Source organism: Sylvia atricapilla, chromosome 4, assembly GCF_009819655.1.
Source record: "Sylvia atricapilla isolate bSylAtr1 chromosome 4, bSylAtr1.pri, whole genome shotgun sequence".
In the NCBI taxonomy this organism is placed as follows: domain Eukaryota; kingdom Metazoa; phylum Chordata; class Aves; order Passeriformes; family Sylviidae; genus Sylvia; species Sylvia atricapilla.
Window position 1 is genome coordinate 8,738,972 of NC_089143.1, and position 27,290 is coordinate 8,766,261.

At 37.3% G+C, this 27,290-nt stretch overlaps 1 protein-coding gene across 1 annotated transcript in view; it reads right to left on the reverse strand.

The window, feature by feature from the left end:
• GRXCR1 (glutaredoxin and cysteine rich domain containing 1) overlaps positions 1 to 27,290 on the reverse strand; it is a 37,583-nt gene that overhangs the window by 1,478 nt on the left and 8,815 nt on the right. Inside the window, exons 2-3 of the mRNA XM_066316783.1 lie at positions 7,364 to 7,603; positions 978 to 1,043 (exon numbers count right to left, since the gene is read on the reverse strand). Coding sequence (XP_066172880.1) covers positions 978 to 1,043; positions 7,364 to 7,603 — 306 coding nt within the window. The remainder of the gene's footprint in view (positions 1 to 977; positions 1,044 to 7,363; positions 7,604 to 27,290) is intronic.

Here is a 27,290-nt window from a genome sequence, read left to right on the forward strand (position 1 = left end):
CTGTTAGTCAGAGGAATTATGTACCACTAAAAATTAGTGACAAATTATTACCAGAGTGTAGTAAAATACCCACAGAAAATGTATTACCTGGAGCACCATAAGGAAAAATGAAAATATTTCTGCAAACCCATTAATAATAACATTCATTTATTGACAACTCAGATAACCATGCAAACAAGATATTTTTTCTTCTTGTTCTGTAGCTCATAAAATTGATGTTCTTCTTCACAAGGCAAACAGCTCCTATTACTATCAGCTCATCCAGTGACAATGATTGGAAATATTTAATGTAAAATCTTTTTTCTGAGGTGTGCTCCCATCTTTTGTAATTTTTGATGATTGTTTTCTTCATTTAACACTATTGCAAATAATTTGAAAACTTTAAGAGAATAATATTTTTAATCTTTATAATCATTATTGCTTGTTTGGCTTCTAAATAGACAGATACCTTCAGATGTAGCTAAAATAGCTATCAAAAGTCAAGAAAAAAAAAACAAAATTGCTTTAACTCAGTTTCTTGAACAATGGCCATTTTCTCCTTACACAGATGGCAATTTGTGGAGCCACTTTCTGCATCTCCAATAATGGAGAAACCTGACTGCTCCTTGCAATGGTAGCAAACCCATTTTTGAGAAAAAAAGATAAAAGAGAGAAAGTAAAAAACCAACCAAACAAACACACCAAAAAAACACCCAAAGGCAGTGAAGCAGTGGTTGTATTCAGTGAGCTGTTATCAGTTTCCTGTAGTTTGACATTGTTTGTCTTATATGTGTACTTTTGTCCCAAGATTAGGACACATATTAGGTAAGTTAACAACATTATGGTGGCCCCATAGGAAAACAGGGTGTAAAAAAGAGTGAAAAAAAAAAGCATTTGGGATCATCAGTCTATAGCAGGATAAAAGGAAATGGTAAAGAAGAAAATCCACTTGATTACAACCAGTAATTCCCTATATTTATTCGCAGAAATAAAATTACCTCAATTTTGGTTAAGAGATCCTGCAGTTCCCCAGATTCATTCATTAGTAAAATTTTCTCAGCACCCTATTAGGAAAATGAAGATGAAAAATGTCAGCTATTTTACTATGAAAAAACCAGAGATGATTAGAAGCTTTAGTCTTGAAATTTTAAACAAGCTGAGGACAAATTTGACTCACATTAATTATATTGCAATTAGGTCACCCTTAGTAAAGCTAGAAGGAGAGGAGAATCTAATCAAAGGTCTGATAGTAATGCCTGAAGTTTGTTAGCAGGTGACATACCACATTGCCTTTTCTGTAAAACGTGACACAGCTTGGAAATTCTGATTGTGTTCCCTTTATTTTACAGGGTATGTTTCCTGACAGAATAAGAAATATTTCTAGTTATCATGTCAAAAAACTACAATTATATAAATATACAACACATCAGAGAATGAAGTAAAATGAGAAGATGAGATTGTATTTCAAATATTCTGGCAGCTGAGCATGGAATTAAGACATAATGTGCCTAATGTACAACACTAGGAGGAAAATAGTAATGAAAATACTCTAACAACTATAAAGTCAGACACAAAAATAAGTAATAGTAACTTAGTCTGACTACATTAGGCCTCTTAGGGTTTCTGTGCCCTGAACCAACGTTCTGCTGAAGTGCTGGGGGTATTTTTTTCCTCCTGAAAGTATATGTTGAGAGACCTGCAGACAAAATTAAAGTGATGGGGAGAATGTGGAACTTTTTGTTCTCTTCTCATTGGATGGCCACATTTGAATGTCCATACTTCTCTTATGTAATCAAATTCTTTGAATACTAAATATTGTGAAACATTTGCAGACAGTTTTGATCAGAAACCAAAAAAAGTGAGGAAACTCAGATACATAAGGCTTACTTGCTGCCAGGGGCAACTGGCCACATCTTCACCACACGGTGAATTCATGCCCTTGTGCTGCCCCAGTTTGCTGGCCCCTGCATATCCAGATTGCCAAATTTTGTCTTTGAGTTTGTTTCCAGCATTAACTAGAAGGTGTGGTGGGACCCTGGCATGGGGCTGAGGTACAGTGGGATGCTGGCACACATCTCACATGTGCCATTAGTTTGAGCTGCCCGTGGTCAGCCCCAGCTCCTCACCACCCCCTCTCCTCTTTTCTGGGAGGTACAGAAAAAGCTTCTGGTGAGCACAGAGAATGTGTGTGCCTCTAATAGATCTCTAAGTGTCTCTGCACAGAACCTTGCTGGGGACTACTGAGGCCACAAATGTGTAGCCCAAAAGCCAATTAAAGGCAACCAAACCTCTCAAAGGTCTTTTTATGACACCCTACTAAGGTTATTCTACCTCTAGAAAGTCTTTTTGCTCTAGGTTTGTACTACATAGCAGCATTTTTGAGTCTGTGTTTGATGATTGTCATTTTAGATGAAAAGGAAAGGTTAATATTTTTGTGGATGCAAAAAGTCGCTTTTTCAGTGGATACTACTCTTACAGTGCTATACTTTCAAAGACGTATTTTAAAAAGTAAGTATCACACAAGGTAATTAGTTGTGGTTAATCACAGAAGGTGACAGGGGACTGATGAGCTAGCCTTACTGTGCTGACTCTTCTAGTGAAATCCATTACAGACCATGGGCACAGAGTGCACCAGCCCCAAGACACGCATTAGGCTGTGTGTGTCTCCAGCAGAGCAGCTTTCAGCACTCTGCTGGCCCTTTTCACACTTGTCCTCTCATCTTTGCTTTCACACAGAGGAGCAGGCAATGGGAGCAATTGGCACAACAGTGAGGACTGGCCAAGGCAGCCCATGGGGAATTAGCTAGGGGTCTGAATACATTGCAGCAGCCTAAGGCAAAGCTTGTGCTCCTCATCTGAGGTAGAGACATTAAGGATTTACAACTTTATTGATGATGGGATTGCAGCATTCCGAATTCTTTAAGTTAGACAAGCTTCAATTTGCCCTCTTTAGGAAAAGCTCTCTTCTCTGTTGCCACATGTTACAGTGATATTGTATGATAATGCTAATTGCCTTTCAGAGCACAGTAATTAAAAGTTTGACAAGTTTCCCATTATAGATTCATATTTTAAAGGATTCATATTTCTGATGGCATTCAATCAGTCAGCTGTGCTCCTTTCAAAGTAGGAAGCTATGGTTTTTAAATTAAAACCCAAACATCAGAATGCTGTCAATGTTTTTAAGTGTTCCACTCTGTCTTCTCTGATTAATGGCTGCCCCAAGTAAAATTTAAATAAAAGCCCGTAGAGTTTAGCTTTCCTTCTGGATCTTTGAGTCTTAACACACAGAGTCCATAATTAATTGGGTAATTAAAGCAGCTGTCAAGTAAGTCCAGTGGCTGCTTTCTGACCAGAAAGTGATGTCTTTCTTTTTCTTCCTAGGTTGTGCTCAGTTCACAATTACTCAGAAAGGTGTGTGAAACCTTAAAACAGTCTGTCCCTCCAGAGACTAACATAAGGAGCATGAGAGACAGTGGGCATAATCTTTAGAGAATCAGCAGAGAGAAGTGAGTTTTCAGGGGTTTTTTTTGTTACCCAGTTCAATCTGAAGGCAGAAGCCTGTGAATCCTTTATCTACTAACTTTGCTGAATCTCTACCATGCTGGAGGAGTGCAGGGGTTGTAGTAAGATATTTGCTTTTCTTTTGTCAAGGAAGTGCCACAGACTTGCCTAAATCATTCAACATTTTTTCCAGACCATTTTAATTAATAAAATCATCTTCCCAATTATCCCTTGAGAAAAACCAGAAATTAACATCGTACTTCAAATATTAAATTCTCATATATAATTCCCATTAGCTGTAGAACTAGGACAAGGTACACTAAGTTTTCTACTGCCCCAACTCTGTCCTGTCACTAAACCAGTCTGTTGCTACCTATCTTGAATATAAACCATTACCATTTCCGTGATGCAATTCTTCATCAAGGAATAAACACAGATATGTGGCTCATCATTTGGCTTTCCTTGGACACCCTGAAGGTTTTGGGAAGCAGCCTCTCTTCCACATCATTCCGTATATACTGATAAAAATTATCTAGGACCTGCATCATCCCTCTTGTGGACACATTTGTAATGCACATTAATTGCATGCCTTATTTCCTATTTTGCTGAGCACACAAGCAAGGCCTCTTGTGTTAAGGCAGCAGAAATGCACTCACACACTTCACCCTCCCTGGGCAGAACCTGCCATGTCCTTCTTCACTGTGATGTTCCAAGGAGCTGAGCTGTGTGTGTCCTGCCTTTGCCCACAGCTCACACTCCCTGCAGCCTGCAGCATCACTCCTCTCACAGCCAGGGACCTCTTGGCAGGAGACACACAGAGGCAACAAATAACTGTCCAGAAATCTGCCCAAAAACTGAGAAAATTGACACTGCAGTATAGTACCAGCACCAGAAATTCTGGGTTTAGGATGCGAAAGGTTGATGTGTAAAAAGTGATACAACCCTATGTTTCCTGACATGCTAAACAGCAAAATGGAAACAAGTGGGAAAAGGCAAAGGAAAATGCATTAATTACATAATAATTTTATTGCCACAGAGTCATTCATTTCCTCAAATAGAGTGAACACCAGAATAATATATTTAACAAAACACAAAGGCTATAGAGAGCTACTAAATATATATGGCCACTGGAAATCGGCTAAAAGCTAAACCAGTGAAAGAAATCAGCCACTGTTAATTCCTGTTCCACAAAAAAAAATAAATTAACTATGTATTTTCTAAAAGTCAGTTCCAAAAACAGTCTCATCATTCTTTGGAGAGGATCATAACCAATGTGAAAAATAATTTTGCTATGAATTTCATACTGTTTCGGATTCATTATAGCTGGGAAAATTAAACAGGAGATAGTTTCTTCAGAAGAAACAGGCCTAAATTCACATAGAAAAAAATTTAGGAGGCTTGCATGGCAAGTGAATGCTGGAATTCAATCACATATTTCAAGTAGAAAAAGAAAATACATGTATTTTTAAAATATTATGTTGTGAATTAACATATTTACAAAGAAGGACTTAATTTGTCTGTTTTATTTGCATCCCTTCTCCAGGAGAGTGGGGTCTTTGCATATCACAAACCTGTAACAATTCTGAATGCCTTTTTAAGAGTAGATGAATGCTTCATTATTTTTTTCTGTGTGACATTTTTCTGGGAGTAAGTTTTTATTCTGCATCGGTATCCCACCAGATGGCATAATTCCATTTCAGATGGAGACAACCTCAGGTGAAAAGAAGGGATTAGATCAGCCAGTAAAGAGCATGCAGCAGAAAGAAACAGCAATTTCCTGACAGACTGATATTTAGAGAATATGTGTCAAGAAATACAATGATTCAATCGTGAAAAAAATGTGAAGATTAAAAGCCCTGCTGTACTGCAGCATGCAGTACTTTCTTTGACAGGGGCTAAATATGATTTTTTTTATTGCTTCTGCCCAAGTCATGGATTTGTTTCATTGTCCCTGTGCAGACAATGATCAATTCCACAGCACTGTGAATATTTATCCCCACAGCCTGCAGTGCTCAAACAACTTTGTCCATGCTTCTGAATAGCATGAGTACAATATACTCTTATCAGATGCATATATGCTGGGTTTTGGTGCTTTTGTTACTTTTATCTCATTAAGAATAATCTTTCACCTCTCAAAATTGTTCATATTTTATTTCAGGGTTGGGTTTTTTTTCTCCTTATGATGCATTGAAAGTGGCATAGCTCAATATAGATTCTCTTTTGTACTGCTACATGCAATCTCCTTCAGGGAGCGTTTTTCAGGAAATAAATATACAAAAAGAAAAAAAAAAAGAAAAAGGAGATAGGAAAAAAAAGAAGAAAATATTGTATGATTTATTTACTGACACAACAGGCTTTGGAATTTCTGTGTTTCTTTTGCGTATCAGAAGTTAATTGTTATAAAAAGCATTATAGAAATATCCACTGTTACCAACAAGACCAAATTCTGTGATGAGTTCTCAATGAAATGAGAACTAGTTTCATTTTCTACAGTTAAACAAATAATTTATTTAATCAATTTCAGTATCCTTTCTGAATTCTTTTGACAAACTGGTCATAAGTGGACTGAAATTTTCTTGGAGTCAATCATAACTCACTACTTTCACTTCTAATGTAATAATTAAATGAGCAAATCTTCATCTGAATCCTGTTGAATTTTAAACTTCTCTTGAATGTAGCACTTTTATTCCTGGCTGCTGGAGAACTCTCTAAATCAGTTTTGGTGAAAACATATTCTACATACAAAGCACACAATGAGGTAAAAAGCACAATCTGCTAATATTCTGCACATAGGTGGTTTTACAGCTGCTCTAGTGGTCTGGCAAGGCCTGTGACAGAAAATTCATTTGTTATACTGCTCAGGGAAGCCTAGAACATATGGAAATTTTGGAAGGGATGGGGAAAAAAGGAGAACGTGCTCATACAGGCACAATATTTATACCTGATTGTTGGTTACACTGCATTTTGTTTACTTAAAGGTTTTGTGAAAATGAAAGCTTTAAGGGATGCAAACACAGTAACCTCACTGTGTTTAAAAATAGTTTACCTTCACAAATCTCAGTCTCACAGTCAGTGATAATTGCTAACTTTTCACCACTCAAGACAAATACCTTCTCTGAGTTTTCAAGCTGTTTTCTTTCTGCCACTTTCCAGAATCTTTTGATTTTTTTTTTTCTGTCTATGAGAAATACATTCCAAAAGTACAGGTTCAATGAAAAGGTGATTTCAAATGTCAGTAGGCTTCTAGACCTAGAATACTAGCGTACAAATAGGGATTTTACTTTTTCATTTGAAGTTAATGTCTTACAACAGGGCAGTATTGGGCTCTTCTTCTCTCTCTTCTACAGTCAGGCTTTTTAAAAAGTGTTAACCAATTTTGTATCTAAAATATATTCAGTTGATTACGGATCCTGATACAGACTACATCATCTAAAATTGAATGTATGTTTAAAGTCTGACACCTCAAAGTGTCAGTCTCTTATTCAACACAGATATTGCTAAATGACAGTTTTATGCTACGTGTGTTCATCTTCCTAGGTCAATAATACATATAGGTTCTCACGAGGAAAAAAATCAATTTCTCTTGATTTTCATGGTTTCAACTACAAAGTAAGATATTTTTTAAGAAAGAGATAATATCTTAGATGTATTATTGCCTCTTACTCCCCTCCTGGTAGTCTCTCCCTGGTTATCTTTTGCATCTTCAGATCAAATTTACCAGTGAGGATCTGTGCAGTGCATACTTCAAAAGGATTTCTGTCTTAGCTTGCTACAACCACTGCAGCATTGCGGGCAATTTTCTAAAAATCCTGCTCCTCATTTATCGAGATTTTCATCTGCTCTTCCCAACTGTAGAATAAAACTAAGTTCATGCTTTACTTACCCCGAGATAATGGCCATCAATAAACACAACAGGGAGTGAGGGGACTTCGCAAACACTTCTGCATCTTTCATCTAGTTCTTTTCCATAATCGCTGTTCAGAGCGATGTTTTTTTCTTCAAACTTAACTCTGTGGTTTTGAAATATCTTTCTAACCAGTTCACATCTTTCAAAGGTGGTTCTCACCACACGAAGGCTGGTGGTATAAATGACTATGCGGCCAAACTCCGGGACTGTTGAGACCTGGAAAAAAATAGTTACCATTACATTAGGGAAAGGATTATTATCTTCCGAGTACGGAGTAATTTTATTTAAAATATTTTTTAAAAAGAAAAAGAGCATCTTAAAAACACAATCCAACATTCAGCTGCTTTTTTTTTTTTCAAATGTGAAGATGGAACAGGAATAAGGAAATTTTTGAAAACAGCATTTTGAGGCTATTTAAGTTGATTAAGTAAGGCGCAACTTGACTTTTTTTGAAATTCTTAGAGATGGTGAGTCAACATATCGAGAAACAGATATATTTTAGATCCTGGTGGACTTCCAAATGTGAATAAATCGAGACTGTTCTGATGATGTCTGATTCTGTTAATACAGTCACTTGTGTTTCCACAGAGTCTGATAGTACCCAGACTAAGACTAAACTTGCCAGCTTAGGTGTTGTTAACAATCTGCTTCAAGACAAGTGCCTAAGCCAAGCCTTAGTGTGTCCATGACCAAATACTAATTGAGAATACTTTAGGTCTCCATGTTGAACTAGATTATGACTGCAGAAGGTACAGATGTATCCCTAATTTTAATGTAGTTCCAGAACAAATTTCCCTAACATCCAAGGAACAATTAAAAAAGTATATTTTTGTGTATTCAATGTCCAATCAAATACCTACTGCAGCTAGCTGGAAAAAGTTTCACACAACAATTCAGATTTTACTTTTTACACCACTTTCCAAAATTTAAAAGTTTATGCTGTTTCTTTCCTTTTTAGGATGACAACAATTAGATCATGTAAACACTACACAGATTAATTTGCCCAAGAGAGTGTCACAGATTTTCAAGAAGCCTGAGAATCATTCTTTTAAACAAAGATACTATGTTCAAATATATAACTAAAATCCCAGCTTTTTAAAAGGGTGGTAATGTATTTCCAAGCTTTCCAAATTATCCATTGTATTCAGCAAATTATATTTAATTATTTTGTCAGTATTCCAGGAGTCAAAACACAAGTTAGAAAATAAAAAGCAAAGATACCTTTACTGCACTGTAGCACTGTATGGAAAATGAACTTTGATCAGTGAATTAATAATTTTTTACCTATCTCATGACTTAACTATAAAAACATAGTTGTTAAATTTGGCAGATACCGTTGTGTATTTCACGATATAACCAGTTCGTTATTTATCTTACTTCCTAAATACAAAAAAAAAAAAAAAAATCCTTAGAAAAGTATATTCCACTTAGAGAGGTGTTTACAAGGTTCTTCATATAGTAAAGAGTTCTCAGGAAAAGTATTTGCATTTCACAGATCACTTACAGAGCTGTACAGAAGTGTAATTACCAACATATATAGCCATGGCTTTCATCTCCAATTCAGGAAAGGAACCATGTTGTGATGGGTCAATATTTTTTCTCTTAGAATGGGTGTCAGAAATTCAATTTCAGGAACAAGTTTTATGAAAATGGGCTATTTTTTTGAAGCCCATTTTCTAGGTTGAAAATCTGTTATACTGCTCCTGCAGCATTGATTCTCCTCCAGCATATTGTTCACACATTCCAAGTGAGAGAATTAGCTCATTCTCTGTGCAAAAGACAAGAACTCTACAGAAATACTGCAAAATATTTTAGTAACATTGAAGTTACTTGGGTAGCTTGAAGGGAGAGGAGTTTTTTGTTATCATAAGTAATCAAAAGAAGTTCTTAAAATATTACTGAAATAGAAAATTTTACATATTCTTCATTTCTTCCTCTTTGGAGTGACAATACATTTTGAACTGTGAAACTATTCAACAGGATGGAAGCTCTTGTGCTTCCATAGCTCTAATCTCTAATGCTGCTTGTTCCCAGACACCAGAGGCTGGCAGCATAGGTACAGACAGTCATTATCTAGTGAAGCATCAGGACTGTGGTGTCTCTTCAGCATATAAATAAGCAGCTGAAGAGATGGAAAAATGGAAAGTTGTAAAGTGATCCGGAAAGATATCAAGTGGAAGGGGTATACAAAGAGCCACTTTTATGTTTATTCTTTTCTTTTTTCCTAATGTGACAGTGAAGAAATACCATGGTTTGCTCTGCAAAGAAGTATCATGGACAATGATTAAACAATTCCCTAGGGAAATTTTTATAAAAATCCTTGTTTCTCGTGCTACAAATGTACACAACTTGTCCATGCAAGGACTTTTACTATAGAAAGAAATCTTTCTTGTCACAGGTCTGAAAACCACATTAGTAATGAACTACATGGGGGGTTATAATAAGAATCCATGGTATTTCTTACTTTTCTAATCGATATGGAGGCTGCAAACTTCAATATTTAATTACCAGAATACACTCTTAGAGTAAACCAGTAAACACTGTGTTTTTCCATCCTAGGTTGGAATCCTGGCAAAAGCATAATAAATAACAAGCCATGTTAACAAATGAAAAGAAAGACATTTTAGAAAATTAACTTCTACAATTTTGCTTTGCAAGCTTGGAATTAGAATCACCTAAGGTAACTCACAAATGCACATAAAACTCTAGGTGAAATTAAACAGAGAACTATTCTCAGGTTAATGGGCATGACAAAACTTTAATAAAGCTGTGGAAGTTGGACAGACGAATGTACCAAAAGATTTGGAGCAACTTACATTAACCACTTATTTCACTTCTTGTAGATGGAATTCTCATTGAAGCAAGAAGCTTATGATCCCTAAGCTTTTTTATGTATTTTTCATATATTTGTAGCTTTTTAGATAGCTAATGCATGGTTATAGCTCCAGTACCCTTCCTACCCTTTTCCCCTAGATATTAGAACCATAAACTAACCTTGTGATGCATTCCTGAAATACTGTTTAGCCTTATTGTCAGGAAGATGGCATACAAGAAGAACATTTTTTTTTCCAACCAGAATCTGAGAAGTCATAACAAGAAGTGGGGCAAAGAAGCCTTTGGACCAACTCCAAGGGGTTGACCCAGAGCTGGGTTACTGGGGCAACTGAATGTCCTATTGGATGTACCCATTAGATAGCCTAATTAATTAACCTGATAAAAATTGTAAAAACCCAACTAGATGTGCCAATCACCACTGGGACACCTGGAAGCTACCAAATAAAGGTCTGGTTTTCACTTTACTGTTTTAATACACTTGCAAGGATTTTTCCTCTTTTGATTTTAGACAACATTTCTGGGTACCATTTGGCCTAAGGTGGCAACTACTGTGTCATATTCACATGTGTAATATTCACATTCATGTCACAGGAAACCCTGTGCACATGGGCCTGTGCTCCAGAGAAAATGCCTGTATAGAAAGACTGCCAAGGAAGGGATTTAAGTTTTCAGGGGAAAATTCTTTAGTTGCTTTATCAACAATCCTCTACCTCATTTGAAGCTCTTAACAGCCCAAGGTTACCATTTCCCCAAGAGTCTTAGGGTACATTCTGTTTTACTGCCTCAGCCTGAAGAGTTTCCATTTTTCTTGGGGGTGTCAAGGAGCCTACAACAGCAGTAGCATGACCAGCATCACTTCACAGCGCAGCTGCCACTTCCAGCCTAAGAAAAAGTTATGGGTTTTTTTCCTGTCTAGAGAGAAAAAGTAGTTGCTTCACCAGTTCGATGCTGTTCATGATTGAACATGAAAAAGCCACAATGTTACTTACATTGTGCCTGACTCAGTCTTTTTCCAGACTTCTTTATCAGATAGTCAGGGCTTTGGCAAATCACAAAATCATGGAATCATTGAATAGTTTGGATTGTAAGGGACTTTAAGAATTGCCTACTTCCAACACCCCTGCCATGAGCAGGGACACCTCCCACTAGACCAGTTTGTTCAAAACCCTGTCCATCCTGGTCCTGATGAACAGCTTGGGGAAATCTATCCCTCTGCCCTCCCACTGGCATCTATCTGACGTGGTTGCAGGTAAATATAATCCTTAAGTGGGCAAATCTTGAGGGATGTCACCCATGAGGTTAAATTTGTGAGCTCATCATCAAGTGGCACCAAGAAAGAAAGAAATTGCTTATGAAAAAGAGAAGGCTTAATACAGCAAACAGATGAGCAACAAAACGAAGGAATTCTGGGGACTAAAAAAGAGATGAAAGTACAGAACTAACCAAAACCAGATTATAAACCAAAACCTAAAATGTCAGGATACTGAGAGAGCAAGAGTAATAGATGTTAAATGTAGAAATAAAATCATGAAAAGTATGACAAAAAACAAAAGACACAGGCAGCAAAACAAAACAAAGTAAATTATAAAACAGGGAGAAAATCACTGAAATAAGATATTCTGAACCCTTTTTAGAAGAAATCCCAGGAGTCAATGTAACTGTACAACAAATATATTACAGAATATGTAAATCTTCAAATTGTTTGAACATTTTAGAGTGCCTTTAAAAAAAAAAAAAAAACTGTTGTATATGACTAGAGCTTCAGAAATATGAAATATTTGAGAATCACACTCCTAAAACATGTGTTTGAGAATTTACCTTTTCTCTACAACAGTTGCCTCTACAATAATAACAGATTTCTCAGTAGCTCTGCAAAAACAGTACAACAGTCAGGTGTTTCCATGGTGCTTCTAAAAGCCAGACAAATACCATGAATCTCTCATGAATATCTCTGTTTTCAGACTTTCCCCGCTATATCTTATCCCTGATTTTGGATACAGCTGCAACTGAAGCAGCAGCAGAAATGTCCATGTTTTATGTTGGTCTCATAGCTGCCTTGTCCCTGACAAGTCCTGCCAGTCTGAGCAGATATTTCTCTCGTGTTTGTACAGGGAATTTATAAAAAAATCTATTGAATAAAAATACTAGATTAATTCTTCAGCATACTTGTCATGAATCACTCTCTAAACACTGCAGATTTTCTTTAATATATTTTACTACTTTTTTTTCTGCCTTGCTGACTTTGAATGGCTTTTTATCTCTGGACCAAAACCCTTAACATGAATATTTTTTCAGCATGACTAATAGCTATTAGTGGTCCAAGAAAATGCTTTTCTGCTTGTAGTGTTAGGACCACTGCTATCCCTGGGGCATAAAGTGGTTGCTCCAAAAACAGGGGGGAAATTTGCTTTTTCAAAACCTTTGTATATGACCATGTCTGTAAAAAGCTGAACAGACAAGTCCATCAGTAAGAGGAATCCCATTCTCATGATGTTAACCTCATTTTTATTTGGTTGCAAATGAAAGCCATGAGAGCAACACTACCAAAGTAGTCATGGCGTTTTTTTTAATTCTCTCTAGATAGAAAGTATAAACATGCGATTTAACCCCATCGGTTGAAAAGAACAGCTATTTATATGTATATATATAGATCATTAAAGCATCACCCAAAAATTTACATTTAATTCTTTTAAAGAATAAAATAATAAATAAAAGAAAATTAGCTGGTGTAGTACTTTGATAGAAGCTGAAATTCTTTAACAGGGATGAGTTTTTAAAGGTTTTTACTGTGTTCAGGTATAACACTCGACATGTTGTTCATGCAGTACTGAATTGCTTGTGTGACCTAAATCAAGGGCTGATATACCCTTCTCTGCCTCACAATATCATCTTTCAACATCTCAGAGCGTTCTGCTGAATTATGCACCCCTTGGCTCTGTAATTAGATACTATCAGACTGGCAGAAGTATCTGCTTCACTAAGTAGGCTGAGGCAGGAATCTAGAGCACATTACAAACCTTGTGCCAGAGATGCTTCGGTGGGTAAATGCAACATTCATGATCTGACAAAACTGTTGAGTAGAAGAAAATACGTTATAGATATATATTTTTTGTATATATGTTTGCATATCTAAAGCCTTTGAGTTAAGCTGCTTACTTCATAATTGGCATTACATCATTTATAACTTGAATTTGTATCAATAACTGAGTGGCAAGAAGAATTGTGATTTAACAATAATCTTCTGATCACAATCTGGTTTGGAGTTTCTGTTTATATTTTACACTCAGAAGATGAAGGGAAGAAAATAGCTATGAGTTTCTTGTTGAAGAGTTTCTGCAGACAAAAAAATGCCAAATTTTAAGCATTTAATTTCTGCAAGATTTAAAAGCTTTTACTAGCTTTTGCATGTCAAAAGACTTCTAAAATATATACTAAAAGTAGTGAATATTTTCTGAAAAATAATTTGGAAGTTGAAAGCTATGACCAAAATATTTCTTTTTTTCTACATGATACTCCATGAGAACATACATGTTTTCAAAAATGTATAGCATTTTATGAAAAACATACTTTTCATCAAGTCATTTTTTATATGAAAATATGCAATATTTGAATGATATGGATGAAGGTTGAAGGTCTATGTTCAAGTAAAACTCACAATATTTGCTATCATAACCACACAGAACAGTGTTAATGGTGTTGTGAACCAGTCACAACAGTCACCACTCAGTTGGTTACCTGGTTCAAATTAAAGTTTCAATGCCATTTTTCAGGAAGAATGGTTTTGCTCTTCCAACACACAGACTTCATCTACCAAATTAAAATGTTTTTCTTTGGCAAGTAAGATCTGTTTGCACATACTGAAGCTGTTGCAAGCAGTCCCCAACCATGGTGTGAGTCCTTCATATGAAATCACATTCCCTCCCACTTCACTGTTTGAGGTCCAATCCTTCATGGGCTCTCACACAGCGAAGCACAGTGCACATGGAAATTTGAATCTACACTCTCTCAAGTATTTTATTACATTAAGACTGCAGTCCTGTTTGCATTGCCTTCAAGGACCCAGCACTACATCAGTATTCAGTAAAATTCAGAACTTTATTAAATTCAGGAAACTGTGCATATTAGAAAACCTCAATAGAATGAAGCCTGACTTCTGCAACACAGCACTCAAATACTCAAGTCAAAGTATGTACTGGCCTCTTAAATAACACTATACTTTTTCTTATGCAGTTTTGGCAGTTAAAGAGACAATCAGCTGTAGGACTTGTCATCTTTGACCTCTTAGGGCAGTGAAATGATATCACCAGCAGCCATCCTCATGACTGGGAAGGTCCACCAATACCAATTTACAGGTGAGGCCATCAAGAGCTGCACTCCTAAACAAGGTAACTAAAGAGTCTGGGACACTCCCAAGCAGGTAGTATCTTTTGCTTTCTCAAAAAAAGGTGGTCAAGTCACTGTTTTCCTCCTTTTTTAAAACAGCACAAATACTTGTGTGGCTTTTGTCGGGCTGTGTGCTGCAAGTCACTTCACCCTCCACCAGCAGCCCTAGGAACACATCAGTTTCCAAAAGCTGTGTAGGAGCCCAGGCTCCTCTGCCTGCTGTAACACAGGAGACAAGACATCTCTTATGTTCCTCTTTGCATTTCATTGGCTAGATAACTCTGAGGAGCTGGACACAGCTACAGAGAAAGGCTATGATCCAGCAACAACCTCAATTCTTTGAAGTTAGGAGAAACTCCTGGGCTACTCTTGTCTCTCTCATCTACAAACACAACATATAATGCTGATTGGAAAATAGCATAGTTTTACCTCCTGAAGGCTGGCATCCTCAAAATTGTTCAGCTGTGGTGTAAAATAGACACAGAATGCAGTTATATCTCAGATACTGGTATAGCATATTTATGTATGTTTGTAATTCGTTTGTATTTTTCAGACTGTACATCAATGTTGGGGATGTCAGAGGAAAATAACAAAAGTAATAATAGTACTGCATGTGATACTTATATTGTTCCTTTTTATCCTAAAATCACTTAGAGGTATACTAAAATATGAAAAACCAGAAGGAAGCTTTCCCATCCTCTGATACCACGTGTATGTGTGTTGTTACCCCTTCTGTTTCTCAAATACAATATAATCATGTCTCTTCTTCTGCCACTGCAGGCTTTTCCACATATCTTTGCACAGACTGTTGTTCAAGGGATATCAGTGTTTCCATTTCAGAGCAGAAATAACACTTACAATACCCCAGCAAAGGAGTACAGGGCATGACCTGGCCTCTCCCTGCTCTTTGTAATGCTTCAGCTATTGGCAGGCTCAGAAGGTACAAAGACTGCAGCTGAGCTCACCTACCAGTGTCCTTATTGCTGCTCATCCAGCACACACAGACAGGAGTGAGTTAGAGCCTGCTCACAGGTGACCTGGGCTCTGATATGAGAGCAGATTATCTCCCAAGGGCTCATGGTCTCTGCCAGACCCTGTTGCCTCTGCCTCTGTAGCCTCTAGAGTCAAACTGTGTGATACACGTCGATCTCTGACTCTGGGGTAAAAGCCACTCCTGTTCAACAGGGCTCAGCAATGCTGTGAAGTCAGCCAGGGAAAATTTTAATTCAAACAAATGAAAAATATGTTCAAATTAGTTGAAAGAAGATTGCTATCCCTCCACATCTAATCGAATTTTGTTTATCAAGTGCTGAAAGTTCTGTTGGTATTTTCTTATTAATGTATTTATGCCATTCAGCATATGATAGGATAAAATTAAACATTTGAAAATCAGAAGCAAATCTGTGATTAACTCTAACCTGGTCTGCACTTCTCCTGGTAAGAAATACTTTGACATAATGCTTGTTTCTTTTTGCTTGCTCAGTCCTTATTTCTCTCTCCTCTCATATTTACCAATTAGACATCAAGAAATTCTTCTCAAATAAAAAAGAGACAGTCTCCCGGAAGACCCTTGGAAAACTGGTTCCTCTGGTTGGTAAGAAAGGAGAAGCATTTCTTTGTTCTGCAAGGACACTCCTTACAACACGTGAAGGGGAAGAGGCAGGATCTACTGAAAATAGTTTTGTTCTCAGCAGTTTATGTGAGGCACTAGAAGCCAAAACAAGGAGGGTCCAACATCCTCCTTTCACATTGTGCAATTTTTTGAACCATTCCTGTATTCAGCAGAAGCCAGACAAGATGAACTTTGATTGTCCTGTGACATTTGTAAGAAGCCCCTTCAGGTAGAGCCTCCTGTGTGGGGAATAGGCTGAGAGGTAAAAGCTGTTTAATATTATTTGAATGCCCCTTAATTTTTGCAGAGATCTATGTGATTCAATTTGCTAGTGTCCTCTTCCCTTCACATTAGTGTTATAAAGGCACCAAGTAAAACACAATACTATGGAGCACAAAACCAATGTTAATATAATATTAGAGCACATGGTCCCATGGAGGATCTTTTTCCCTGTAAAAAGTTGGACTGCCAATAACCTTGAAATTTCCACTACCAGAGAAAATGATAGAATCATAAAATGCTTTGGGTTGGAAGTAGACCTTGAAGACCAACGAGTTGCACCTCCCATGTTATGGACAGAGACACCTTCCACTAAACCAAGTCACTCAAAGCCCCATCCAACCTGGCCTTGAACACTTCCAGGGATGGGGCATCCACAAATTTTCTCCATTAACCATGCCCAAAGTAAGAATTTCTTCCTAATATCTAATCTAGACCTACTCTTTTTCTGCTGGAGGTTATTCCCCCTAGTGCTATCACTGCTATCACTTTATGACTTCTTTCACACCAGAAAAATCCAACACAAAATTCAGTATAGTACAATTTTTCTTAACAGCATTAACCAGAGAAAATTATTTCAGAAAAGTTTCATCAGTCATCACAATAACCACACGAAAATGTCATGCAATAATTTTCTGAGGACAGACAGGTTCAGTTCTTTGCCATTTGCAGCAGGAACATCCCAGCATAATATTAAGGCACCAGTCAGAAAATACCTAAGACAAGTTTCAGCAAGGCATGTGATAACATTCCCCTTCATTTTCAAAGTGTGCTGTGGGATCTCACACCAAAATAGACAATTGAGACTTCATATACAACCTTTCAGCCTCATTATGATCTCTCCCATAAAATATGTCTCTGTAGACAAGCATTTCCTGGATTAAGTAGCACTTCAAATCAGGACCATTGCTTTGGTTCCTTCGAGTTTATCCATCATTGTAAGCCATGGAAATAATTACTCTAGGGTGATTATTTTATATCTATTTGTTTGGCTAATAATACACATACATTTTGAGGCCTTTAACCAGTTCTGATTGGTAACCAAGATGCAGCCTTGTAAAAGTAAATGTGACAGGGAAAATGCTCTGTCATTCACAAGACATTCACTAAATAAAGTGAAAGAAACAGCAGTATTTCCAAGAATGCACTAGGCAAAGGGAATGCATTTTTCATTAAGAAGGTTGTCTTGAGGTATACCTCATAAAATTATTTTCTATCTCTTGGAGCTCAATTCCTTGAGTACACATTAGTGACTATTCACCTGGATAAAGTTCCATGGGAGTTAGTGTGTGCATTTTACCAAATACAGTGTTTTCTTGTCAGGTGAGCAAAATGGACTCAGACCACATGGGAAGTACACTTGCTTTTTCTGACATTGATCTTCATTTTTGCTGAGAGCCTGAGTGTTTCTCAGCCTTCAGTGACAGGACCACAGCACATTCTGGCCTTGTTTTTTCAGCTATTAGTTTAGTAACTGTGTTTTGTCATCTCTGAAACAAATTCATTGGGAAAGGAGAGAATAAAGTTAATGATTGCTCTGATGCTGTTCATCAAACAGCCTGTTCTTACATTATCCTCTTCTTCCCTCATCACCACATTTAAGAGTAACAAGATTGGCCATACAAGAGAAAAGGTGCTGGAATTACTTTACTTATAAACAGGGTTTTCAAAATGGCTCCTTTGAGACAGCAAACACTAGACCATAAAACTTTTTCTTCACAGCAAAACAAGCTCAGTTTTTCAGTGGGAAAATGCTGCTATTTCTGTAAGCAGTTTTTGCTTTTCATGGCTGTTTTACAGCATATCTAATAGGAAAGTGCTTAATATCTACCTTAACTTATACAGAACATGACACTGCCCAGGAGTTGTGAATACTCCTTGCATGGAAGGGTCAAGGCAAGGTTAGACAAGACTCTGGGCAACCTTGTCTAGCAGGGGGCATCCCTGCCCATGGCAAGGCTGTTGGAACTAGACAATCTTTATGGTCACTTCCAATGCAAACCATTCTGTGATTCCATGTGGTCCAAACTCCATTCAGGACCTGTCCTAAAAATGAACTTTCTTTGGCATTGGGTTATGCCATATTTCCCCTCTGTGCCTGGCTGATTGCAGCATGCAAAAGCCTGGCATTCAACCAAGAAAACATTTGTTTTCCACAGGTGCAGTGCTAGTAGGAGATTTATAAGCTAGTGTTCCTGATGTTTGATTATCTGCTATGTTTGATGAATGGCTTTCAGCTGAATAATCTGAGTGGCGATATAAACATTTTTTTTCTTTGTTTGATGTAATCATTGGATCAGGAAATTGAAACCCATAATTCTGCACAATTGTGTTACAGTGTTACAGGATATATCAGCTCTCTCATTTGCTTCTTGAGTCTTTGCATAAAAAAATGCTGATTGGGAGTGCTTATTAAATTTTATTACCACCTCTTAAGAACTAGACTGTGCAAGTCAGGTGCAGATGAAGAACAAAATTCATGAAAATTAAATGGTAAAAACGGCACAAATTCTACAAAATTTCAAATTACCTTGTGGTCAGAAATTAATTTCTGGTAAAAATTACACTATGGTTTGTTCTTTTAGCTAAAAAAAGTTGTGAAAATTCACCTTAGGATGCAGTTAAAATATAGGTATTTTTAAGCTGTAATCAAAAGAATGAACGAAAGGATTAAATTCAGTGTTGGTCACCAACAAGTGTGGTTGAAGTATAGTGTTAATAAACCTCTTACTACTCCCATTTGTCTGTCTTTGCCAAAATTTCTGAATTCAAGTTGCAACTGAAAGCTCATGTTTCCCTCATCCTTTTTTCTTTCTTTACTTCAAAGATCTGATCAGATTGCAGAGTAAGCTTCCCTTTCCCCCCCCCCAGAAAGTTTGTTTGCTCTTCATCGCTCTTCCATGTCAAAGTCATTAATTTTAAAATAAGTTTTAAAATGAACACCCAATTTTGCCAGGCCTCCAGGAGTGATTTTATTTCCTCTAACACTGCCAGCATGTGGGAGCCTTTTTTCTGCTGTCTCTCACTTTTGGCTTTGTTCTCTCAAGACAGAGTATTTCACTGCCACACTTGAGGTTTCTAGCAAGTATTACAGAACTGATTTAAGAGAAGCCCTTACCTTTCCATGAGATTTACATAAGGTCAAAATTACAAGCCTCTGCTGCAGGTGGGAGTAGCTGGGAAATAATTCCCTGAGTGTGAGCTCAGAAGTAGATGGCACCTCCTTGTTATGTTTCAGTAGGGCTGAACATATAATGAATCAATCAAAATGGGACAGAAGCCCACCAGAGCTCTCACACCACTAAGCAGATCGATGTCCCAGATGGAACTAGAGGCATTTGTGGTGAACACAATGTTTCCTGGTTTCTGGGAAATTATACTTACTGAAAGAGTCACAAATATCTCGCCCTTTTGTATGAAGATCAGCACCATGCATTGCCATGGGGCATGTACAGTGCCAGCATTTCAAATGAACTATGCCCTTCTGGCACTTCTTGTTGGTTGCAGTTTATGTCTGAAATGTGTTGAATTCAAAGTATTGCTTCTCTCTCTGGAAGATTTGTTGAAGAATTCTCTGAATCCAAGTGAACACATTTGCTTAATCATCTCTAACAATGAAAATACAAGGCATTTAAAATTATTTCAATCACTCCACATCCAACACACTCACTTCTCAGGCTCCAAAACAATATTTCTAAAACCGGAATCACAGATTTTCCATTTCTCTCCAAGATATCTTTATGAATCCAGATACTAGAGAGCTTTCTCCAGCATCTCACAGGCAAACTCAGTTTTCTCCACAAGCATTTATCTCCTGAATTCCTTCTATAATATCAGCGTTCCTATTTTATTTCTCCCCAGCCAATCCCCTGCATTCACAGTCACAGACCTTATGTAATTACCACTGGAGATTTTCTGAACGCTAAATTACTTTAACTCAGTATGTACAACCCAGCCAGCATCGTTTGCCATGACCTTGTTTTCCACTTATTCTGGCTCTTGATTAGCTTTATCTTTTCAAGTATGTTTACAGAAAAATGGAGAGGAGACCAGACCAGAGGACCTTTGCTTCCACCAACAACAACCTACAGTGTTTTATCCATTAGATCCCAATATCCACTCATCATCATTTTATATCTCATCTCCTGTACTGCTTGATGTAAGTTGAATTCCTTTTAAAATCATCAGATACAAAATTTACAGAAGTCGCCAGGTATTTGATTATGTGTAAATAATTTGGAATAAGATTCACACCCAATCCAAAGAAACCTGCTATGAAGCATTGTGTATCAGTGGTCAAACTGAAAGTTCCCTCTCAAGTTCCCTCAAGAAGAATATTATTTCTGGCAGATATGGCTGATGTTGTGACAAGACTGCAAACAGTTGTGATGTCTACACAAATGTTATGTTGTTGCATGAATCCTGTGGGCATTTGGAGATATGTTAACTTAGGACTAAATTTTGGCTTGAATTTTCTTTATATATTAGACTCATTTTGACTACAGTAATAAGTCTGATCTATGTGAAACTAAGGGGACTCAGCTTTAAAATTATCCCAGGGTTTATGACTGTTTTACATCAATGACAAGGGACAAGGAAAGAGCTGATTTTCTACTTTGACTATTTTCAGCTGTTTATCCAGAGACAGTTTACAGAACACTTTGCTCACAGAACAGCAGCATAACAATTTATGCAATTGCCTCAGACATGAGTAAGATACAAGCATTTAAAAATGACTGGAAAATGGGAAGTCAAACTAATTGTGAAAGTAGGAATCATTCACATTTTATCTTCCTATGCATTCTGTGTCTACTTACAGACAACACATAGTTAGAGGACAGGCAAATTAGAAAGTCACTGTTATTTCAGTGCACCTTGTAAACTAATTAATGTAAAAGAGGGGAAAAAAGTCTACAGCATGTCACCTAAGGAAATGCTTCTATCAGTAAATTAAAAATGTATGGCTTGAGCTGCATAGCATCTGCCTGCCTGAAGCTGTGCCTGTAAATTGTGTGGACGAAAGGAGAACTGAAACAATGGATCCCAGATGGGTCATGAGAAGAATGTTAGTATTAATTACACAATTCTAATAAAATTACAGTCCCCAGAAATGTGAGAATAAGTCTCCATTCTTAGAAGATTTGTCCTAGATTACATCATTTAATTTCCTACTGCTTAACAGTTATGACTTACCACTTGGTGATAACAGTTATAGGTAGGAGTATGAAAATTATTACTATTCAACTGCTGATCAGTGTTTCTTTCACTTCTAACTTTTATCACTAGCAACAGGAATAAATAGACTGAGTGAAATGAAAATTGAACTTTGATAAAATGGAACTTCTACTCAAGTTTAAAAACACTGTTCAATTTTTTTTTTCTTCTTGGTCTTTCTGTTTTCTGGTTCTATTTAAAACAAGAGATGTTGGAAATAAAAGGAGGGACCACGTCGGTGCACTTGAAATTTTTCTGTTTAGTCCTTAATCTTTGGTCACTTACCCAAAAAGAGCTTTTAAACACCTCTAGACTTGCTTATTTTCAGATGTATGTAGGAAGTATTTGAATGAATGACTAGTTATTTTTGTGGATAGTTTTTTTCCTATTTCCAGTTGACATTTTAAGTTACTTTGGGGATTTCTCTCTAATAATATGAGTAAGATTTTTCAATTATGTTTACTTCTCTTGGGAGGGCATGTTCAATACTACTGCATAGTCTGACTTTGGTAATTCTGCTGTTTGCTTATGTACCATTTCCTATGATGACACCCAGAATTTTTTAAAAAAGGTATACAATACATTTGCCTGAAACAGCAGTTGTGGAGCTCAACTTCTGTTTACTCTTGTCATGAGCAGTTTTCATTTTGCTTGTTATTTATCACACTCTTCTAGGTATTTGATCCTACGTTGTCTATTTGGGGACAATCATTGAGGACCCTGATGTCCTCTTGGAGAATATTCTGTAAGTCTGCAAATAAAGATGGCTTTAGTCAGAAATCAACTAGAACAGGACTTTCTGAGGATAGAGAGACAAAGATGAAAGTGTTTGATATCTCAGATCATGTGGGAAAGTTAACAAACTTCATGGCTCTGGTTTGTGAACCCTGACCCCATCTGTCTGTAAGCACTGCTGCTTCACTCCATAGAACATTTCATACTGCAGAGAAATAGACTTGTGTGATCAGCAGCAAATGGCTGTCATGAAAATTACAATGTCTGCTCTGGCTCATTTATTTTTAACTTGGCAGCAGCTTTGGAATACTCAGTATAGTGTTTTCTGGCAGGCAGATGAAGTTTAGAAAAAAGAATATTTCTATCCCTTCCCTCTTTCTCTTTGCTCCCCTCTTTCACTAATTCCTTAGTCATTCTTTCTAAAATGTTCACTTGGTGTCCTTAGACTGCTGTAGAGACTGATAAATGCTACTAATGACATAGTAGTAACACATACACACAGAGATCTCTGACTCATTTTATGTTTAAACATTGCCAGGTGCAGTTAATGCATGCAGTGGTTCCCTTTATAGTTCCCAAATGTCAGTTAGTTTGGTTAATTAATAGGCATTGGAGGTCTATGGAAACTGTATTCTAGTCTGTTGAGCTTCTTACAAATGCCATTCATCACATTTCTGACTGGAGAATAAAACAGTTAGCTGGTGAGATCCTGCTCATGATATTACATGGCTCTTCCTTCTTTGTCAGCTATGCTTTGTGTGGTAATATTGTGTGGGTAATATTCATATAGCAGAACATCGTGGGAAACAACACAATAGTCCATTACTTCTTTATATTTGCAGCAGTGTTGCAGCTGGTGATCTTCCTAGTGCTAGAGAGAATCAGCAATTAAAAACTGGTATTCAGGAAAGCCCTAATCAGTCCCATTTAGCTCAGTCAAAAATATATTGCATTTTCCTTGAAAAATGTTTCAGACTTTCATGGACTATTTACAGCCTAGGGCCACTCTGTCATATCTAATAAAACTGTTCACTCAAAAAATAACTGAAGGAGGTAACAGCCTAAATGAAATAAAGTGTCATTCTCTAACTGCAATCAACGCAGAGAAAATTTAAAAATTGCTATAATTCTTCACAATTTACCTTCCTAAGCAATAAAATGAGAGGACAGGGTTAAGCAAATTCTTGTTTTGATTTGGGATACATCCTGGAGTTTTCATGCTCAGCAGATAACAAACTTTCTGTCACAAGTTATCTTTTACTGTATTCCTACAAATAGAAGCTGAAATGAGATGCACTAAAATCCTGAAACTCCCAGGGCATGGTGAACAAATCTGGGAAACCACCACTCTCCCTCATTTTTTCTCTTCCAAACCCCTGCCATATTATGTATTATGTATTTTTCTTTCCTGACAGCTCATACAACTTGAAGTCTAGCTGAAAATGTTACTTATGTAGGTGGAGATAAAAACAGGCTACTCGGTAAAGGTTGGAGTTGTCATTTGCACTACATTAAAGCTGAGGAAAAGGACAACCATTTGTCAGGTGGACATGGAACATTATCTCATCTTGGGTCACAAAGCACTCTGCAACTGGTAGTGAATTCTGCACAGGTCTTTGAATGAGGCAGAGATCAAAGTAATGGTGTGATTAGTGCACCAAAGTGCTGATTCAATCAGCTCTCAGAGAGCCCTCTCACTCAACACTTGGAAGTGAGGAGTGTCTCATAGCTATAGCACTACTTTGTCCTGCATTAGCACTGAGTGATGAAGGACCTTGTTTCCCTACTATACTACTTAACCTAATTGGAACCACGCTCTCAGCTACCTCATTACTTAATAATACCTAGAAATTTGGTACCTTCATCTTCAAACACTGAGTAGCTAATTATTACTTATATCCTCAATATCCATTTTTTTAATATTAAAGATCCATCTACATTGCACACTTAAAGTGCTTCACTTCTTTTTTAAGCAATATATTTTCTAAAAAGGCAGAGAGCTCGAGATTTTTATGCAGATAGAACTCCTAGACAGCATACATAAACCAGCTGTGCCCTAGAATAGCCTGTAATGCGGCTGCTGGCCTTGATGTAGGAAAGGGGACAGATGACTCAACCACCAGTTCTTTGTGAACAAAATACAAGACAACTTCATGAAGCAGTATTATAGACTTCATTTCTGGTTGACTCTAGGTGAAAGGTGTAAGCTTTTGTTTTTTCTTGATTTTTAACCATATAGGTATAATGTCTGAAAATCAGAATACAGCAGGTTGTATGCTTTATACCGGCTCCTCAACCTATTGGCCAGAAGAGCTACCAAGTTTGTTATTCTGTATATATCACATCTGCACCTGGACTAATCTTTTACCAAGGCCAGTGTAAGCAGCTTTACCTTCTAGTTTGATTCAGGATTTTGCTCAGAGATGTGTACTTTTAAAATAAAATGTTCATAAAATCATACTTTTCATATAATAATGTTGTTACGGTGGGCTAGAATCTATATCATGTCATAGAGTTAAATGTGTTCTGTTCAAAGAACAAGACTCCAAATGAAGAAGCCGAGATTATTAAATCATCTGTTTGCCTTTCTTTTGAAATAACATTTAAAGGCTTCTTTGCCTAGATATCATTTAATACTGTGTAGCAAGAAAAATCAATAACATTTATTCTCATTTCATGTCTTCAAACAGCGCTGAAACTCCATACTTGATTGTATTTCTGCCTGCTGGATAACCTTCTTCCAAAATGAGAATTGAGACAGCATAAAAAAACAGGTCAGAAATTTCACTAGACCACTCTCCTATTTTGAAACCCCTTGCCCCTATCCATTGTGTTTTCAAAAGAGAACTGCTGGAGTAGCTGATGATGAAACCACCTGACTGAAGGAACTACATGATTCAAGACTGGTCCTAGTCAGGAGCAGCTGGGAAAAAAAAAAAAAAAAAATCACCTATAGTTATCTGCATTCAGCTGTAAATATTGGCCACTAAAATTGTCCTTCCACCCCACGATCTTCCACATGATGATGCAAAAGAGTATCATCCTCACAGCTGATGCCTACAAAGACTGACATGGAATAGGTCAGAGGCTAGACAGAGTTAAACGACTAGAGTAGATATTTATGAAAAGACCTTTAAGGACACACCTTGGGCAGTACAAGAGCCTGGCCAGGGCTACACCCAAGACAGACACAAGATGGGCACAAGACAAATGACCAGTCATGAGTGTTCACACTTCTATAAGTTTTAGTCTATTTACATACTGGGGTCAATTGTCCAATTACAGCTTCAGGTTATGAAGTCACATCCTCAGACTGCTCTCGTCAGTTCACTGTTGTTTATACTTCTTGGGGCTGAAGCTGCCATGGTATCCTTGGTTCTCAGTCAGAAAAGGATTGTTTTGTCTGATTACCTTGTGAAGAAAACTTGCTAACACTTTATATGAAGTTCAGTCCCACACTAAAGCAGTCTAGAATCTAAAAATATGAAAGCTAAAATTAAGGCATCAAAGCAGACAGGTTTGCAAAAGGCTTGACCACTCAGCAGATATAACAACAGCTGCCAATGCAAGCTTTTTTCCAATTAGATGAAAAGAATCTATTTCCTGAACAAGTCCTTTAGAAATGGAACTTTTTTAATCCTTATGACAGTTTAAGTTTGAACATGAAGGGTCTGAGTAGGGGCCTATATTTTTTAATCACCGTGGGATTTGAAAGAACAGATTTACCCACTGCATGTGAGTGAATCTGATTGAAAGCATCATAGAATCATAGAATGCATTGGCAGGATACTTTCAACCAGACCAGGTTAGTCAGAGACTCATCCAACCTGGCCTAGAACACTTCCAGGGGATGGGCATCCACAATTTCCCTGGGCAGGTGTTCTAATGCCTCACTACCCCCACAGTAAAAAGTTTTTTTCCTAATATGCAATCTGAACCTACTCTCTTTGAATTTGAAGAACTCTATCCCTCCCTTGTCTGTCACTACATGCTCTTGTAAAGAGTCTTGCCCCATCTTCAGGTACAGGAAGCCCACAATTCGATCATTCCAAAGCCTTCTCTTTCCTGGGCTGAACAAACCATATTTTTCAGCCTTTCCTCATAAGAGTCTGATGAACTTGGTGGCTCTCCCTTGCACTTGCTCCAACAGGTTTATTTCCCTCTTGTGTTGAGAATCCCCAAGTTGGATGCAGAGCTGCAGGTGGGTCTCACCAGAGACCTCATCAGCCAACACCTGGAAAGAGAAGTTCTCAAGGTGCAGATCAGGACAGGTGGAAAGAAGACATAATTCTTAAAGCTCTCATTTTTCACTCTGTCCATCAGTCTGCCTCTTAGGGCATTCTCCACTTGAACAATGAAATATTTCATAGGTGCCTGTAGGGCTAGGAGGGAGAGTGCTTTGCATTTAGATGTAGTAAATAAATAGAAAGACATGAGTGGCTGGCCAGGAAAATATTGTGTTTTCTTTAAAAAGCTGTAAGTTCTTTAGGGACTGAGTTCCTTCTGTCTTACAGAATTTTCAAGGAGAAAAAAGTTTTTCTTGACTAACAATGGATGACTCCTTATAATTCCTAATAGATTTAAAGCTTGCTAGATAACTAGCAATCAGTTGTATTCGAAGCAAGGGTGAATTCCTCAAAGAAACTGTTCTTTGCCTTTGTACCTGCATTGGCTGATTTTTCAATGTTATAAACATGTGCAAATATTGGACAGTAAGGCTTTTTATATTTCTTTTTGAGAAATGGAGAAAGAATGGGCCTCTGTGTGGTTTTACTGCAGTACAGAAGACATGCTCATCTGACATTGATGGATGACGCCTCTAGATAAAGTTCCAAAGCAAAATGG